Consider the following 17564-nt stretch of genomic DNA (forward strand, 5'->3'; position numbering starts at 1 on the left):
TATATATATATATATATACTGGAAAGATACATTCACAGCGTAGACAGTGTGGCCCTTGTTTCAGTGAGAATTATCACAACTTAACCTCAGGTGGCTCATTGTAAACAACCTTATGGTAAATTGTCTTTGAATATTATTATCATAACTATGCTCTTAATTTGTCATTTTTGGATTTTCAAAAATACACATTGTGTATAACATTTATGTAAACGTGTAAAAAGACAGAGCAGTTGTGAGAATATGACTTTAATCCACATTTATAGCATAAACAATATTTTACAAATAGAGTCACTCCTGTGACTGTTTGATTCTAAGAGGGAGAGATTGTTTATAGAAGTGATAAATGTATCTCACAATTTTTAAATAAAGACATGTTACAATTTTTTGAGGCAGGCACGTGTTGCATCAGCTTTAAACAATATGTTTTTATCTATTCTGTATTCATGAAAACACAGTTGTGCTTGCTTTCTTTTTGGAAAATAAAGCTATAGATACAGTATCTTATACATTTAGGTCTTTGAGCTCAGCTCAAAGGACTGTGGTATAATTTAATGAACTGTTGTATAGTTACTGGCATTTACCCCAATTCCACTGATGCAAGATGCCAGTTTTGCCAAAACACAGAATAACATAAATAATAGTTAAGTTCCTGAACCGCTTTATCGGAAATTCAGTCACTGAATCTGTCTGAAAATGCAAACGTGTTTCTGATTTCCACACCCAGCTTCTATTAGATGTGAAGAATATTTTTGTATCACAAACTGTCACAGTCATAACAAAGTGATTACACGAACCAAACCAACGATTTACAGAGCCTACACTGATTACTTGTGTTGCCTCTAATAGTCCAACAAAACCCCACTTGCTTTTGTCATCCGTCAACATCCCGCAACATCTGGAGCGCTGGTCTCACTCATGGAGGACTGCTTCAATGACAAACCATATTTTAATATGTCAGAGACCCAGAGAGACGCAGTATGTCCTGTCCTCACATCTTCTGTCCAAGTACAGAGAGAGAGCTCAGAGGCAGCTCCGTAACACGCACCGACTTCGCACGCTTTTCCATATACAGGTTTTCCCCCTTTCCATGGCCCTCATTTGGACTCAGAGACGTTTTTAAAGCTCATGTACAACGTGCTGACCAGCGTCGCCTCCTCATGCATTGAATCTTTTGACTGCCGTGGGCAAAGGAGTGTCAGCAGGCTTTTGGGAAACTGACCGCTGAACAGAAGATAAATGCAGGGGTTCGCGCAGCTGTTCAGACTGGCCAGCAACATCAGGATGGTGAAAGTCACAGCTGGAAGGACAGGAGAAGAGCAAAGCGTCACAGTGTTGCAATAAAGTGTCATTATATGTGTTAAGATGTTATGGGTTTTGCGCGTAATTACGCACTTCTCGGACAGCGAGACTCCAACTTTAGCCTTTATAATTAGTGAACATGTATTTAGAAAGAAAACCAAATTAAAATACACATTAAAGAAGAAAAAAAAGATCCAAATCAAACAGAGTACAAGTCAGAAATTCGTAATAACTTACTTTCTTTTGGCGCGTGTGTGTCCCAGGCGGACCAAAGCTGCACAGTGAAGAAGGGAGCCCAGCAGACAATATAAGCCAACACGATAACCACAGTCATCTTCAGCGTCTTGACCCTGGCTTTGGACATGCCGGCCACACCGCTGGCTCTGGATGGCAGAGGGAGACCCTCGCTGCCCCGTTGTTGGGTCTTTTGGTACAGGTTGATGTGGATGGCCCGGCAGATGCGCACTTGGCAAACAACAACTGTAATAACAGGTAAAACGAATATGACCAGCGTGGTCCAGGATATGTAAGTCTGCAGTCCCCATGGCTGGATAAATTTAGCCCAGCAGTCAAACACACCAGGTGCAACCTCGACCTGTGAGAAAATGAAAACCTGTGGCAGGCTGCCCAGCAGAGAGATCCCCCAGGCGACGCATACAGGGATGTTCAGTCTCGTGCGTGCCCGCTGGAACTTCACCATTGGGTTGCAGACAGCTTGGTATCTGTCAACCGTCATCACCACGATCATGTAAGTCGACGAGAACATGCCCAGAACCTGCAGGTACTTCACCAGGCGGCACACCAGGTCTGGCCCGACAAATCTGTCTGTGATCTCCCACATGAGCTGCGGGCACACCTGGAAGAAAGCGACCACCAGGTCCGCCAGGCACAAGTGAAACACGAAGACGCGCATCCTGGACATCTGTTTGCGCTGTCTCCAGAGGACGAGCAGCACGGCGGTGTTGAGGATGGAGGCGCTGACGAAGATGACACTGAGCAGCGCGATCTCCGCTTTGGCCAGACTCTCATCTCTCTCCACGTCTTCCGCATCCACAAAGCCACTGCCATTCAGAGGACGCATAGTGCTTGGATTGTGAAAGAGTTCAGACCTGCCAACTGACTGAAAAACAGACAGTCAGGGAATTAAAAAAAAAACAAAAAAACATTTAACCTAATTATACAGAAACTCTTTTTGTTCCAAAATACAAATTATTCTTAAAACTTCTGTATTTTACTATATGCCATAACCGGGTCTGTTACTACAATATTACTGACACTTTTCATTCTGAGGAAAAGTTTATGTTGCCCTATCAAAATACCAAGGCATTTAATTTCTACCTACCTTTATAAATAGTTATGTTCAAATATTATTGAGGGTAAATTGAAGCTGTTGAGGTCGAGTTCAGGTTGGGAATAATCTCTGGAGCTGAGGGTGGTCGTGCTCAGGAAGGTCTCTACAGCTGTGCCCCTGTGTTTTATGTGGGGATAAAACTGGGTGGAGCTTACATTCATTCATGTACTGGAGTAAAGGTACAGTATGTCTCTGAAATGTGGCCTAATTGAGTAAAAACAAGATATCAGAAAATGGAAATTCTTAAATTAAGTACAAATACCATATAAATGTACTTTAATGTGGGTATCTACAGACACTGCTGTCAAGAATGAATTAGCTGGTAAAGTGTCATGATGCTGGTTTAGGATTCTCCACAACCTGGCAAGCAAAAAGTTGTTTTTATTCATTACTGGTCAGTAAAGCATTGGTAAATGATTGATTGACGATTAATAACGTTAAGTAATTAATTCTGTTTTCAGATAAAGTTCTGTTTATTTTCTTTCTTGCTTCCCACAGTCACGTATGAAACGTATCATCTGTGACACAGAGATGTCGTCATGCCTCCCTCGACCAATCACAGTCCAAAAGAGTTTGACGTCTCACTATCTTACCGGAAGAGAAAAAGTAAACAAAATAGTTGAGAAGAAGATGTAACAAGAGACCGTTTCTTCGCTGCAGTGTTATGAAGAAGTTGCTAGTAGTCGGTTTTATGAACGACACAATCTAACTGGACTGAGTTTGTGACACGCCTCAGAAATTCGACAATCTCCGGGGTCGACAACGGGCTTCATTTATGGATATCTTGTTAGCTAGCTGCTAGCTAACTTTAGCTAAACGGCTAATCTCGTTGCGCCCACAGTTTGGAGGTGAATTTGCTACCGATGCCTCAAGAGGGAGAGCAGTCTCTTCCCCTTGTCCGCTCCCTGAACACCCAAATACAAATCAATGCTGTCTTCTGTAACCGTACTCCCCGTGTGGTGCGACCACTGTGGATAGATTACCGCGGGGAACCTCAGCCGTACCATGTCATACAGCCAGGCACGGGACGGAGAATGAACACATTCGTCGGTAACGCAGCTCTTCCAGTATAACAACTTTTAGAATAAGCGTTGGCTACTTTGTCTCAGATTTGAGCATCGAGTATTGATGTCTCGATCTGCTGTTTAAATAGCGGGTCTGTTGTCGACGAAGTATTTTCACCAGTAGGTTGTGTAGTACCAACTATTTTTTAAAAGTGTTTTATTTGCATGTTCTTCCCAGGTCACCCGTGGATGTTTAGGGATGCAGAGACTGATGAGCCACTTAAGGTGAACAGCAAAGAGCTGTTTCTTCCTAAACCAACAGAGGGTGGAAATGCTACATTTGCTAATATCACTTTACCAGGTATGATTAGCCAAATTACCTAAAATATTATCCATCAAAGTGTATTTATGATGCAGTGTGTAATAAGCCCGTTAGACTGTAACCTGCCTCTGAACACATTTAGACTGGCAGCAAATCCCAGACTAAGTCATATTTATGCATTTTGAACAGCTTTCATATTGCCATTGATTACAGCACTGTGTTTCCACTCTGATGGTTTAAATGGCCAAATTACATAAATAGTAATAGCATTTTCTACTTGGCCTTAGTTTTATGTGGTCATACATGTATATTTGGTTTTATCTGGCAGTGTTCTAAGACACACTGCAATTAAACATATGAAAGGCATTTGGCTTGTGGTGCTCAAAATTTCACAAAATTATATTAAAAGATCCAGAAATCCCTTAAATTATCCACAGATCTAGCTTTGAATGATTTTCACTGAGAGTCCCTCAGTGATTTTTGAATTTTCTAAAGCTTTGCATGCCACAGACCACATAATCTTGATTGACAGGAATTTAATTCAGGGACTATGTTATATAAGTAATGTGTACGATTTCTGATGTAAGTTTAGTAAGTAACTAAATCAAAAATTATTAATATCTCTGTATGTACCTCCTAATAATTAGCCCTTATTGAATTAGGTCTTTATGTACACATAAAGGAACACGGCAAGTCACGTGCCATACAGACCAATTACTGTCAAGAGTGCAGTGTGGATGTTGACTGAGGGTGTGTGAATGTTTAAGAAACTTGTGGTTTTCACGCTGTGTTCATTGTGGCAATTGAAACCAAACACAAGCCTGCCACATCTCTATGAGAACACATACAATTTGATTTACCATAATCCACTCAGGTCTTCTTTTTCTCCTTTACACTGGTATCAATTTGTTGTTGTAATGATTTAAAGTGAAGTGAAACATATTCGAAAAACGGTCTTTGCTTAACATATTGTAAACATTTGATTGGTTCATACAGTTTACAGCCTCAAGGATCGTGCTCTTCAGGTTATTCGACGTCTTGTGCGACCAGAAGACTACAGGAGGTTGGAAATAGCACGGTGTCTCCATGAGGAGCTGGAAGATCAGCCCAGTGTGCTGAAAGATCTGCACCGCATGAACCAGCGAGTAGAGCAGCATCTGCTGGAGAGGATCCAAGGCCAGGAGGAATGACATGACATGAAACTGCATGGACGTTGATCACTTTTGGACAGCATTACTGTACAGCGCATCAAAAAGACAAGACATACTGAAAAAGAAGATAAAATGTATCAAGGTAATTCTTGGATGTGTCCGTGGCTGTTGCACCAGACGTCACCAGAGATCTTACATTTGCTGCAATTAGACCAAATTGATCCGCTGCCTGTTTATCATTTTCCCTCACTGGCTTTAGCAAATGTCTTTCTCAGTAGAAAAAAATTATGTAGCTTTTTCCTTTCAATAAGTGGAGTTTTTATATAATGTGATGACAGTATCTTCTATGGAAAAGTATTGTTTGCACTCTAAAATGTTATCTAAGGATTTTGATGTTTATTCCTCAAAGGCCACTTGAGAAATGGAGAAATTTTAGCCTTTAATACTTACTTAATTATGTTACGCTCTTCTTTATTCTGCAAAATACAGTCATACATTAACTCCCAAAAAAATCCCATCGATCTGTTTTGCACGAGACAGAACTCATAAGAATATTTTTGTCATGGAATCAGTGTTGTAGTTGAATTTCTGTCCAATTCACAATATCACAATTTATAGAGGAAACTAAAGTGTATAGTTACATTTGACTGGAGTTCCAGGGAGATATATGTTGTTAATATTATGGAGAATGACTGAAAGTGCCAGTTTAATGAAAAACATCTTGCTTTGTTATACTAGCTATTAAAGCCAGCAGAAACTGAATTGTTGAGCAATCATCATTGTTCTTCAGCTTTAGCACTTTATGTCTGGAAATCTGTTGAGTGACTATAGTTGCATTTTCCAAGTTAGCCTATTCTGGTAAATGCAGACTTTTTGTCAGAATATACCAACGACTACAAATGGGCAGGGTCTCTTCTAAAGTTTTGTCTTGCTGCTAATTTGCCATGGGTAGAACAAAGTTATAAATTGACTTTACGGTTTTTAAGATTAGGCTGTGAAACACTGTGACTGAGGAGATTTAATTTTATTTTTGCCTACTTCGTTGTTCTTTTCCTCTTTTGTTCTTCTGTGACCTTGTTTTAAATTCATGCCTTCATTCATACCTATATCTGAACGATTTTCATTGTTTATTTGTGTACAAAATAAATGAAAGATATATTTCTTACTGGTTGAAACGTGCTGTGAAGAGGATTTTTATTTGCTCAGACATAAGTACAGCAAGTGAATGTAAACTATGAAACAATGAACCTAAAAACATCATGAAATTGTTACCTGTAATTTCTCAGAGGTAGGGGTAGTTACATTGAAAAACTTACTTCCATTTACTTTGTTAGAAATATAGTTACTCTCTCTCTGGATATTAAGTATAACGAAACCCAACAGTACCTGTGCTGACAACACGAGATACTATTAAATACAAGACATGACTCAGTTGGATGATTGAGAGTGTATATTAGGAATCATACACACACACACACACACACACACATATATATATATATATATATATATATATACACATGTAAACTGATTAATGTCAACAATATACAATGAAGCAGCACATTTTTCAGTTTTAAAGCAACATCATTATTTGTAAGTATGCAACTGTGGAGAAATACCCATAAAACTTCTCTGTAATATATCAATCTTTGTACAGGCTGAATAACTTAACATAATTAACACTTGTACAAGCCTGACTGTACAAGCTCACAGACAGACTACATATGGATGTCTATTCCAAGTGATGTGTCAGAATCTGAAATTAAAACCAGCTCCAGGTTTTCGCAGCAGGGGTCCTGTTGCTAAACATGTTACTAAGCGACAAAGTAACACAACCTATCTTTGTGAATGTGAGATGAGGGGAACCGGATGCGGTAATATCAGGAACATGCAGGCAGGAGAAAAGCAAAAAACATGGGACTCGAGTCGTTTCAGGCAAGAGCAGTAAGTCCTCTATCACTGTCAAGAGCTTTTTCTTTGTCTCACACACACGTTCAGTATTTGTTTTGCAGCTGGGATCCAGGGTTGAGGCTGATGTGATGGTAACCTATACAGAGACTAATAATCATGATCCTTCCATTTTCTTCACCAGCATGACATTTTGGCCAAGGAGTCACCCAGTGATGTTTCCACATCTCCAGACAGATCACTGGAGCAAAATGAAAACAATGGTAAGATGAGCTAAAGAAAAACCCCTTCTCTATTTACAAAGTCATATACAGACTAATATCACTCTTGATTGATGAATAACAAAAACACAAACCACTTTGTATTCTTGTGATACTATGCACATTATTCCCAACTAGGCACCAGGTTATCTTGCATCAGTTCAGGCTGCCTTGTTGAAGGACACAGGTTTGTACAAATGATCATAATAGATAATGTAAAACTGGGAGGTAATAGGAGAGTACAGTTCAATCACGACAGAACTCTGAACATACTGTATGTTACCAAGGAAAATTTGCTCCCAAATTGGTTTTCTTATATGCCCTAGGGTATGAATCACATGAACGTGTTCAAAACCATACTACCAGCAGCCTGTTACCTCCTCTCACTCAGGATGGAGCTGCAGTTATTGATCATATTCCCTCAATGGTGCAAGGATACAGTAAGTCCCACATTAGCAAGTGTTTAATGATTTTTGTTTTTCTTATTTGCTTCCTAGCTGTGTTCAATTATATGTTCTTTTTTAGGCATCCATCATGACGCACCAAAAACCTCACCACAAAACATGCCTCAGTACAGAAATGTGTTTAATGACCGTGCCAGGAGGGGCTTCTGTTACTGGGTCATGGAGAAGAAGGGCTCAACATGTGAGTACTGATCCAAGCTTTGACTGCAACAACATGTTACTTATAATAAGTATCAGCTTGGTGTGACATTCACAAGCTCATGTGGTGGAGAAGCGTGAGAGCCATACCCTAAATCTGTCATTGCTGATTCTGCTCGTCAGCCATCCCTTCCTTTTAATTCTGACTGTTTTATTTAATGGCCAGAGGACTGATGCATTTATTCCTTTATTCCTTCTTTACAGGTAAAGGATACAGCTTTGGTGCCTACAAGACCTCTCTGGGATTACCAAAAGTCTGACAAAAAAGAGTTACTAACATTATTTCAACCCTCTGTACAGATTTAGTTACTTAAAATCATATGATTTCACTCTGAGGTTATTATTTATAATGAACCTTCTATCACTTTACAGTTAAGAAGCTGTCAAGATGCAGTTTTCACTACCTGAAGAGGGACTTGCCTTTCAGTGAAAATGTTGTCAGTTTGAAGGAGTAGCTAAACTTGTAAATCACAAGAAATGTAGTCATTGCAATGATGTGCTTAATGCCATGTGTAACTACTGTATGCTGAAGTAAGGAAAAAAAACTTTATAAACTTTATGAACATCTCAACTGGAGCTCTTATAGGCCTATACAGTGTACCATGTGATCCTTCACTTTGAGCTGGAGGACGTTTTCCTGCAGAGCTCAATAAAGTGTCCCATTATTATTACATTCTTTTGCTTCTTATGCTTTTGGCATATACCATGACGACGACTATTTCAGGTTAATTTGTATATGTATCTAGTAGGGAAATGGAAAAATACACCCCTTTGGTATTGTTTAACTTATAGCAGCCTACTTGTAAGGTGTGCCCCCTGCTGACCATTAAACACAGTTTTAAAATCCTATATCCTCTGCTGCCTTTTGAACGTGGATTAGTCGCCTTGATCACTCATCCATCCATGGCTACAGTGAGCTAACCACCATACATTTTAATGTAGGTTGAACAAGCGTCTGAGCTTGAAATGGACTTTGTGTTTAACGTTTGCTGCATTTACACTTTGCATTTACGTTTTATCTGTACCTATATGTACCTAAGCGACAGGTGTTTTCGCTCATAACTAAAACCTCGTTGGTATAATTGATATCGCGAGATGTGTCCTAATCTGGTCGCTTGGTTGCGGGCAAACGGTCGTTTACCACCATCTAGCGGTTTATTTAAAGTCTTTTTTTTTGCAATACAATCTAATTTTAATATGCCAAAGACACTTTTTCATACCTTGTTTTTGTTCAGAAACTTTGTTAACAAGAAATTGTTGAATCTCCCGGGCAGAGATTGGCTTTATCGTCCCACAAAGTGACACCTGACCTTCCATTCAGTCACTTTGCCGAGGCGCCGAGCCGGAAACGGTAATTTAAAAACACCTCAACATTAGTTAGTTAAATTAATGTAGTTTATTTAGCGAACAGTTTGTGTGATAAACAAGTGTAAAGTCTTAATAAAAGCAACCATCAACCGTCTTGTCGTAGCTCGCTAGAACATTTACTTCATGAGCTGCAGTTTAAACAAGGGTAAATAGCTAATGTTAGCAGTTAATTGGTTAAAGTGCGGATGCTAAGCTAAAGGCCTCATGCATTACCAAAACCTCAAGAGTGTCCGTACAGTTTCTGTGTCTTTTCAACCGAAGCCAGGTCAGACTAATTTACTAAAATACTGCTGCACACCAAATCAGTAAGGTTAAAACTAGGTCTTACTTTCAATGTCGTACTTTCCCACTTCTGAGCGCCTAAAATTGATGGACATACCAAGTGTTGGCGGTGTGATATGTTGGAGTGCACCATACTGTTTAAATTTTCTGTATTTTCAAAGCAATTTAAATGGATTTAATAGACCCAGGGGTAATCACGTGCTAATTCATTTCACAAAGGCCATAAGAGACGGTTAAAAGAAAATACAGGAGTAATTGTACCGATTGTGAATGGATAACACAATAAGAAAATGAATGGTCACCCTTGGTTGCAAACCTAGACTTAGGGAAGTTACGAGAAGATGCACTTTTTCAGTAAATAGTATATATTTACTTATTGTGACTGTTGTTTAGGTCTCAATTTACTAACTAAACTGGTCATGGGACAGACATATCCTTTTCATCTAGTATATTGACTGATTGTGGCATTTTCAACTTTAATATTTTAACAGTGATGCTTTCATGTTTTCACCTTGATGAGGTGTGCTTATTCCTTTTCAAATTGTATTTTTGATTAGGATCTTCAACATGGAGAGCAGCAGAAAGAAGTTGACATTCAAGTGGTTAAAAACTGTAGTCACCTCACCCACACATCTTCAGAGGAGGGATGCTGGATCAGACACACCCTCACGCTGGAATATGTCACCAAATGAATATTCAGACACTCTGCCCCTCAGTGACTCTCCAGGACCTGAGGGCCTGGGAGCTCTATGTCTGGACACTCCGAAGAGGAAAGCAGAGGTTCTTGGTGAAAGCACACCCTCCATAGGCAAAGTTAAGCTAAGGAAGCTTTCCAAGAAACATTTTGAGACATTCATAACTTCAAAGGTAAATCTTTACTGTAAACCTGGCTCTGTCCGTTGTCTCAAATAGGCTGTCTCATGCATTATGTTCAGTTCTTGTGATGAAATGACAATTGATCTGTCCTGTTGCACCATAACTGTCAGGAAAAACCTATGGACAACTCACCCAAGCAGCTGGAATCCACAGAGAGCCAGCAAGTATCACCACCTCTGTCTCATTCTTTCATCTTGAAAAAGAAAGATAGGACGCCAGAGGAGGGATCAAAGGCTATCTACAGGAAAGCAGTGATGGCTGCCCTTGGCAGCATAAATGCAGGATGCAGCACTTCTAACATCCCCAGGACTGACACTAACAGCCCATCTTTGCAACCTGTATCGTCACCTGTGATGACTGAAGTGCACAGTCCAACATCACTTGACAGAACTGTCATAAATATTAACCCCTCCTCGGTCAAACCTGAGTATAAATCCAGAGACAACAGGACTGTCCAGGAAGATGAATGGTCCCACCCACAGGTGTTTGAGGACACACAAGCCCGGGATGACAGCTCTGTGCCAAAAACAGACAGAAGGGTAAGTCTCCTAACTCCTAAGAACCATTTTCTGTTTCTCTTTTTTTACTCTTTTCTTGTAGTTTATTTTGCTTATATATAACTTAAAACATTTATTTGCATGTCCTACGTTATTTTTCTTGTCTGTGATGTAAATTTTGTTCATTTAGCTAATGATTTTAGTGTTTTTGAAAAAAGTGACCACATTTGTACTGAAGCCAGGAAACTAATATCCTTAAAATGTTGTGATGATAGAATAATTATTAAGGCACTGAAAATTGAAGGGGAATGGGATATGTTTTTGTAATTGTTCCACTATTATGTTTTTCAGTGTGTTGTGCTAAAAGGAGAGGATTCTCCCAAGGGTTTCTTGGCACATGACTCTGTGGTTGTAGAGACAACCTCTCAAGATGAGTTATTTGATACAAAATATGAGGCAGAAGCTGAAGACTGTAACTCATCCTTCCCTGCTCTGGAGTATATCCCAGAATCTTGGTCTTGCTTCACGACTCCTCAGAAAGGCTCTTCTGTCAGCCAAAAACACCAAAGTCCTTTGGTGAATTACCAGGGAGGTTCAACTTCCTCTCTCTCTTTTTTGTCCACTAATGAAAGCACTGCACCCTTCCATGCAGCTGCTGAGTACACGAAGATGCCGTTCATGCCGTCACAGAGGACAGTTATTGTCTCATCTAAGGAGCCCCAAACACCAAACACTGGCCCTTCAAAGGCATCCAGAGTTAAGACTGAGAATTTTCGCTCCTCCAGCTCTATGGTCAATTTATCGGATCCTTTTGCCCTCCCGCTGTACTCAAATAGAGAAGTATCGAACCCTTACTTGAACTCAACAAACACACGCAGGTGGTCAGATGCTGGCTCCAACATCCATTACCCCCCCTACGCTTTTACTCATGGTGGCACTCCTAAGAGAAGATTGTCCCTGGGGGCAAAACCTGTGTGGACCAGTTACCCCTACAATCAGGTCAATCAGGTTGGTTTCATAGACACACACTGCCATATAGACATGCTCTATGGAAAACTTGGCTTCCGCGGGACATTCAGCAGTTTTCGAAGGCGGTACCAGAGCAGCTTTCCGTCAGAGTTTCGAGGCTGTATTGCAGACTTCTGCAACCCAGGCATCATGGTGAAGGAGGCCCTGTGGGAAGGTTTGCTTACTGAAGACATGGTATGGGGGGCATTTGGGTGCCACCCCCACTTTGCCAAAGATTACTCAAGTGTCCATGAACGCAACATACTGATGGCCATGCGACATCCAAAAGCTGTGGCATTTGGTGAGATGGGGCTGGACTACTCACACAAAAACTCAACTGACACCTCCAGGCAAAAAGAGGTAAGGTCTTATTTGACATGATCCCAGTTAAGTAAAAGTTTTTAATCCAGTAACAATTTGTCTTGAACTAGATAGGCATTAATTATCATTTTGAAATCGTCTGAAATGTGTTATGTTGAATGAAATAATGATACTGTAAAATAATAATGAATGTTGTGGTTCGTGTTTTGTTTTGTTTTGTCTGCTTCTCTGAGAAGGTGTTTGAGCGTCAGCTGCGTTTGGCAGTGGCCATGCAGAAGCCTCTGGTGATCCATTGTAGGGACGCAGATGATGACCTACTGCCGATCATGAAGAAGTGTATTCCTAGGGATTACAAAATTCACAGGTGTGCGGAGGAAAACAATGACTAATTATTCTCATTTTACATCACATTTTTTGTCTTCTCTATCAACATGAAAAATGTTATAAAGGCAGTATTTCTGTTCCATTTAAAGTTATAATCCCTAAGATTTTGATACTATTTGTTATCTTTATCTCTCTATATAGTAGTTTTCATTGTTGGAGTCCATCATTCCTGTGCAGCATTCAAACTGCCTACCAACACAGGGATTGAGGGGAATTATGGGAAGAGAAATTATGCAGCATGTAATCCAGTGTTACTGTTTGCTTCACATTAAAGGACTTAAATTTGCAAAGCAAAATATATTTGTAAGTGCGGTTTGTGCTGACTGTGATTGTCCATCAAAAATTGCATCTAGAAAACAACAGTCATTTTCAGCAGCAGATTAATTTCGCAAATTTGCTCCAAACCAACTTGGACTGAGATCTTGAGGATTTGATTTAAGGATTTTCAAACTGTTGCACATTTAATCTTTGAATTTTCTTTCTTGAATACTTTTAATATTTACGTTTCCAGGCACTGTTTCACAAACAGTTATCCAGTGATTGAGCCGTTCCTGACAGAGTTCCCCAACTTGTATGTGGGCTTCACTGCCTTAATCACCTACTCCAGAGCCACCGAAGCCCGAGATGCTGTTCGCCAGATTCCTCTTAACCGCATTGTGTTGGAGACAGATGCACCTTATTTCCTGCCAACACAGGTACATTTAAAGGAATGCCTATAAAAACCAAAACACTGCTTTAATGTCACTGTTGAGGCAGGGTTTTCCCCAGAATCTTTATTAATTAATTATTAATTTACTAATTTAATTATAGCCTGAAGTCACTTTGTGTCCTGTTCAGCTTCTTTACATTTCTCATAATGTTACTGGATAATTATGCTTTTTAAATCTTCATTTTAAAGATGAATGGGTTCTTGAGTTTCCCCTTCTATTGAACAAGTATTGTGGACCTTTTTGCCATAAGGTGTTGCTAAATTGAATAGACTTGTGTATTAGTCTTGGTTTTAGTTTGAACATCCTATGATGGTCTAAATACCATCTGAAAATGTTTTCAATGCCAAGAATTGGACAAAGAAACAAGCTAGCCAGATATTGATCATTGGTACAAAATATATATTATTGACCATTTATTACATAACGTAACATAATAGCCCAACTTTTGTATGAACCCCTTTTTTGTTAGATTTGCAGTGCTCTCCTTGTCCACTAAATTTTGCCTACGTACATAAAAGTGTGTCTTACTCTCTAACAGGTGAGTAAAGATGTCTGCCGGTTTTCACATCCGGGAATGGGCATCCATACTCTGCAGGAGCTGAGCCTGCTGAAGGGAGAAGACATGGCCACAGTCCTCGCCACCGTCCGAAACAACACCACTCAGCTCTACGGAATATGATCTTTAGAGAGGTAATGGATTACAAACTAGCCAGAGAGAAGAGAAAGAATCAGTGTTCTTCAGGTGGTTTGACACATAAACATTTTATGCAGCTTTTTGTTTTAGGTTTATCAATCCTCCGCATAGAGATGTTGGAGTATGGAGGAGCAGTCTCATTTTAAACATCCTGAAATATTCACATATTGGGCTTTCACTGAATTAAGAAAAAAACGGACTGAAATGAAAACGTCTCTTGTCTGACAGAGATACAGTAAATTATTGTTTGTGTGTTCATATTTTATGGCGTTTTTCATCATAGAAATTAATTCTTAAGAAGTTCTACTTTTAAGTTTTTGTTCTTGCTGTGTTTCCTTAGCTTGTTCTAATTTGTCTGGTTGTTTGCCTTGTTTGGCCACTGTGTAGTCGTGTGATAGCGCAGACATATTAAAAGCCCTTAACCCGGCCTCTTCATTTTATCATTACGGTTTATTGATTTACTCCTTAATGTACATAAGTGCTGATGGAAGAGCACTTGAAAATGTAAAATGAAGAGAGAAAAATATCGTCTGTAACGTAGTGAAGTAAACACGTGTGATGCTTGCCTTGAGCAAAGCTGAGTCTTTATTGAAGAAAGGATGAGGCTGTGAGACTTGTCCATTAGCTTGCTTTGATACTGCCGTGTTTATCACACACATTTGGCTTGAGTGCTTTTTATTTTGAGAATGATTAGCCTGGCTTTCTTGTGACATATCTTGGTGGTTAGAGTATGAAGACTAGATTAATGGTAGATGAATAGATGTGTCTCTTGTGTATCAGGTTTGACAAGAGGGATGTGTTAAAATACACCGAATTCTCCTTTTGCCAGGTTGCTAATGAAAGCCCTGTTTCCAGGCGTTTCACATCCTTTTCCATAATGTAGGCCAGAGCACAAGATGTTCATGGTTGTATATCTGTGCTTACTGAAGGAAACAACACAGCATCACAGCAGTATGTGCTTTGCTGTGTTTGACCTAGTTTCTGAGATTTGAACAGGAAGTTCTCTCTGTTGTTTTTTGCTAGCATATTAAAGAGGTATATCACAACATTTGAAACCGAGAAAGCACTCTCAATTTAAAGGAAAAAAACATACCCCAGATAATTATTTTTTGACAAAGACCCACTCATAGATTAGACGGAGAGACAAAACTTCAATCGATGCTTTATTCTTACGAGCACTGACGTCTCTGAAGACAAATAAGGACTGATTGTACAGTACATTCTCTACTGGTAAAGAATAGGGGTTTTTAATTCTGGATAACATTAGAACATCATATAGGTATGAACATGAGTACTTCGTCTGATAGAATGGGGGAGTCTGACTTTACAATGAATGCCTACGTGAGACAATTTCACTACAGTTTTACACGTGAATGTTCATTACCGAGAACAGTAGTTTGACAAAATACTTTAAACTCAATTTCCATATATAACTATATTAAACTGAAATTAACTTGTGAATTATTTTCAATTCATATTCAACCATGTTTACGCCCGTTACACTCGTTAACAAGGTCACGTGATGACAGCAGAACCATTTCCATCACTGATGAAGACATTGGGATGTGGTTGAAAGCTCCAAAAAGATCTTTTAAGATTACTTTGTTAAATCTTACACATGGTTTCATCTACTGAACAGTTTCATGTTTTTTTTGTACATTGGTCATGTCTGCTAGATTTAATGGTACAGACAGTAGCTTATTTAGCAACAGTCTGAGTAGCTGTTTTGAAAGCTTTACAGCCAAAGAATACAATGAGTTTTGAAAGAGATGAGAAGAGCATGTCTACAGGCTAGTGACACTTATTTTCTCTTATATTTCAGTGATCATTATTTAATATAGTTGAAATTATAAGGCATTGAGACAGCAAATTTGAGAATCTTGACCGTGATCAAAGTTGTGATGGCCTCTCTGAAACAAAAAGAGACATTAAATATTAAAGATAACATTAAAATTGGAAGTCTAATTATCTGACTGTATATTGGCCCAGAGGCACACAGCTTTTCTTTATGTATAAAACAGAGGGGTTGTGTGCACCTGCTGTCTCTGTGTTTCCCAGCAGACGCTGGATGAACTCCTGCAGCATCACACCGTACTCCTCAAAGTCCTCTGCTGTCATGGTGATGCCAATTTCAAAGGGGGCACTTACCTACACAGAGGAGAGGAAGACCATAAAGTTGCGGGGATGATTTTAGGTTGTATGCTGTGCTAATGTGCTGTGTGATTTCCACTCACTGTGATGTGGTTGTCCTCAGTGGGTTGACCAGGCTCCTCCATGACTTGACGGCCAACTCTGGGAGATTTCACCCTGTTCTGTGTTTGACCCAGAAATTAGAGAAATCTCATGTTTGTTTTTTATTAAATAAACAAACACAGTTAAGAGTAAAATATCAATATCTGGTTTGGTATTACATGAAAAAGCATCAGACAGAGTTTCAAGCAAATATCAACCACACAACAAAACACACACAACCAAGTCCTCTTTATGGAGTATTGAATTATGCTGAAAGTGACGAGGATTTAGATCATTTGAGGATGAACTGTCCTTGGTTTACATTCCATTTTTATCTGTAGTTTTATAAATGAATGCCAGACAGACAGCACCTTACCTGAGGTTTTTGTGAAGGGCTGAGAAAACTGGAGCCAGCACTGGTTGACTTACACCACAGGGTCAGAGAGCACAACAGACAAACCAGCAGATAGGTGTTTCTTTTCAAAAACATGGTGGAACAAAAATCTCCACTGCTCAATCGACCACACAAAATTATGAAGCAAACTACAGGGTTAAAATATTAAAAATCAAATCCACTGCTCAAAATCTGATGCTAACTCTAATGCTCTTTTCCTTGAAATAGCCTATAGTGCCGTGTTTGGGTGCCTCTGGCTTCACACCTTTATATACCTTTCATCCTCTTTCATACAGGTTTAAAAATGCATGAAATGGAATAGTAACAGGTACTTGTGCTGCCATATCCTGGAAGCATTGGACTGTTCAAATGTTTAAATTGATAACAAAGTAGACATTTCTCTGTTGTGACTTGCTGATCATCTTATCTACTCAATGGGGTGATGGAGGTAATAGTACTGCAGTCACAGAGATACTGATAAATGAGGCTGATTCAGACTATTCTATGTGCACATTCACATTACGAGAATAGACCATTAGTTCTTGGACTGTAACGCTGAACATGGAACTAATCGCTAATAGTGTTTACAAAGAGTGAACACTGACTTCGTATCAACACAGCTATGTCACTGAGCTGATATGGAACAGTGAACATGTTGAAAACAGATCAGTTTTCTGTTGTTTGCTATTTAAATCAAACAAAGCTGAAACAGACAGAGCCTTCTTCTTTTTCTTCTTCTTCTTCTTCTTCTTCTTCTTAGTCCTCCTCAGTTACCATTAATTGTCTCTTTGACATGAGAATGTGTGCAGTACAGTAAGTAACCACAACCTCAAATTTTAGA

At 39.3% G+C, this 17564-nt stretch overlaps 5 protein-coding genes across 5 annotated transcripts; 3 read left to right on the top strand and 2 right to left on the bottom strand.

The window, feature by feature from the left end:
• Positions 1-250: 250 nt before the first annotated feature.
• On the bottom strand, positions 251-2878 carry LOC130160722 (vasopressin V2 receptor-like). The gene is made up of 3 exons (XM_056363415.1): positions 2642-2878; positions 1537-2419; positions 251-1297 (listed from the first exon to the last, which is right to left on the bottom strand). The coding sequence occupies exons 2-3, from the start codon at positions 2378-2380 to the stop codon at positions 1095-1097; spliced, it is 1047 nt and encodes a 348-aa protein (XP_056219390.1). The 5' UTR covers positions 2381-2419; positions 2642-2878; the 3' UTR covers positions 251-1094.
• A 340-nt stretch (positions 2879-3218) lies between these two features.
• On the top strand, positions 3219-6302 carry vhl (von Hippel-Lindau tumor suppressor). The gene is made up of 3 exons (XM_056363426.1): positions 3219-3700; positions 3893-4015; positions 4973-6302. The coding sequence occupies exons 1-3, from the start codon at positions 3514-3516 to the stop codon at positions 5164-5166; spliced, it is 504 nt and encodes a 167-aa protein (XP_056219401.1). The 5' UTR covers positions 3219-3513; the 3' UTR covers positions 5167-6302.
• A 441-nt stretch (positions 6303-6743) lies between these two features.
• Positions 6744-8787, top strand: LOC130186152 (uncharacterized). Its single transcript, XM_056402943.1, has 6 exons — positions 6744-7071; positions 7220-7298; positions 7434-7482; positions 7622-7735; positions 7821-7940; positions 8162-8787. Exons 1-6 carry the CDS (start codon positions 6872-6874, stop codon positions 8215-8217), a joined length of 618 nt encoding a protein of 205 aa, XP_056258918.1. The 5' UTR covers positions 6744-6871; the 3' UTR covers positions 8218-8787.
• A 278-nt stretch (positions 8788-9065) lies between these two features.
• On the top strand, positions 9066-14524 carry tatdn2 (TatD DNase domain containing 2). The gene is made up of 7 exons (XM_056387304.1): positions 9066-9308; positions 10165-10474; positions 10594-11022; positions 11332-12348; positions 12546-12673; positions 13205-13388; positions 13942-14524. Exons 2-7 carry the CDS (start codon positions 10175-10177, stop codon positions 14080-14082), a joined length of 2199 nt encoding a protein of 732 aa, XP_056243279.1. The 5' UTR covers positions 9066-9308; positions 10165-10174; the 3' UTR covers positions 14083-14524.
• A 1444-nt stretch (positions 14525-15968) lies between these two features.
• ghrl (ghrelin/obestatin prepropeptide) lies at positions 15969-16975 on the bottom strand. Its single transcript, XM_056387316.1, has 4 exons — positions 16706-16975; positions 16332-16409; positions 16134-16245; positions 15969-16007 (listed from the first exon to the last, which is right to left on the bottom strand). Exons 1-4 carry the CDS (start codon positions 16817-16819, stop codon positions 15988-15990), a joined length of 324 nt encoding a protein of 107 aa, XP_056243291.1. The 5' UTR covers positions 16820-16975; the 3' UTR covers positions 15969-15987.
• Positions 16976-17564: the final 589 nt, after the last annotated feature.

The sequence above is a fragment of the Seriola aureovittata genome, chromosome 2 (assembly GCF_021018895.1).
Source record: "Seriola aureovittata isolate HTS-2021-v1 ecotype China chromosome 2, ASM2101889v1, whole genome shotgun sequence".
Taxonomy (NCBI): Eukaryota; Metazoa; Chordata; class Actinopteri; order Carangiformes; family Carangidae; genus Seriola; species Seriola aureovittata.

Excerpts from the sequence above, each read along its gene's own strand:
- LOC130160722 (XM_056363415.1), bottom strand. The coding sequence starts at position 2,380 with ATGCGTCCTCTGAATGGCAGTGGCTTTGTGGATGCGGAAGACGTGGAG. Across the intron at positions 1,298-1,536 it reads CACACACGCGCCAAAAGAAA|CTGTGACTTTCACCATCCTG; the intron begins GTAAGTTATTAC and ends CTGTCCTTCCAG.
- vhl (XM_056363426.1), top strand. The coding sequence starts at position 3,514 with ATGCCTCAAGAGGGAGAGCAGTCTCTTCCCCTTGTCCGCTCCCTGAAC. Across the intron at positions 3,701-3,892 it reads GAGAATGAACACATTCGTCG|GTCACCCGTGGATGTTTAGG; the intron begins GTAACGCAGCTC and ends TGTTCTTCCCAG. Across the intron at positions 4,016-4,972 it reads TGCTAATATCACTTTACCAG|TTTACAGCCTCAAGGATCGT; the intron begins GTATGATTAGCC and ends TGGTTCATACAG.
- tatdn2 (XM_056387304.1), top strand. The coding sequence starts at position 10,175 with ATGGAGAGCAGCAGAAAGAAGTTGACATTCAAGTGGTTAAAAACTGTA. Across the intron at positions 11,023-11,331 it reads TGCCAAAAACAGACAGAAGG|TGTGTTGTGCTAAAAGGAGA; the intron begins GTAAGTCTCCTA and ends TATGTTTTTCAG. Across the intron at positions 12,349-12,545 it reads ACACCTCCAGGCAAAAAGAG|GTGTTTGAGCGTCAGCTGCG; the intron begins GTAAGGTCTTAT and ends TTCTCTGAGAAG.
- LOC130186152 (XM_056402943.1), top strand. The coding sequence starts at position 6,872 with ATGTGTCAGAATCTGAAATTAAAACCAGCTCCAGGTTTTCGCAGCAGG. Across the intron at positions 7,299-7,433 it reads GGAGCAAAATGAAAACAATG|GCACCAGGTTATCTTGCATC; the intron begins GTAAGATGAGCT and ends ATTCCCAACTAG. Across the intron at positions 7,736-7,820 it reads CTCAATGGTGCAAGGATACA|GCATCCATCATGACGCACCA; the intron begins GTAAGTCCCACA and ends GTTCTTTTTTAG.
- ghrl (XM_056387316.1), bottom strand. The coding sequence starts at position 16,819 with ATGTTTTTGAAAAGAAACACCTATCTGCTGGTTTGTCTGTTGTGCTCT. Across the intron at positions 16,246-16,331 it reads CTGAGGACAACCACATCACA|GTAAGTGCCCCCTTTGAAAT; the intron begins GTGAGTGGAAAT and ends TCCTCTGTGTAG. Across the intron at positions 16,008-16,133 it reads GGGAAACACAGAGACAGCAG|AGAGGCCATCACAACTTTGA; the intron begins GTGCACACAACC and ends TTTTTGTTTCAG.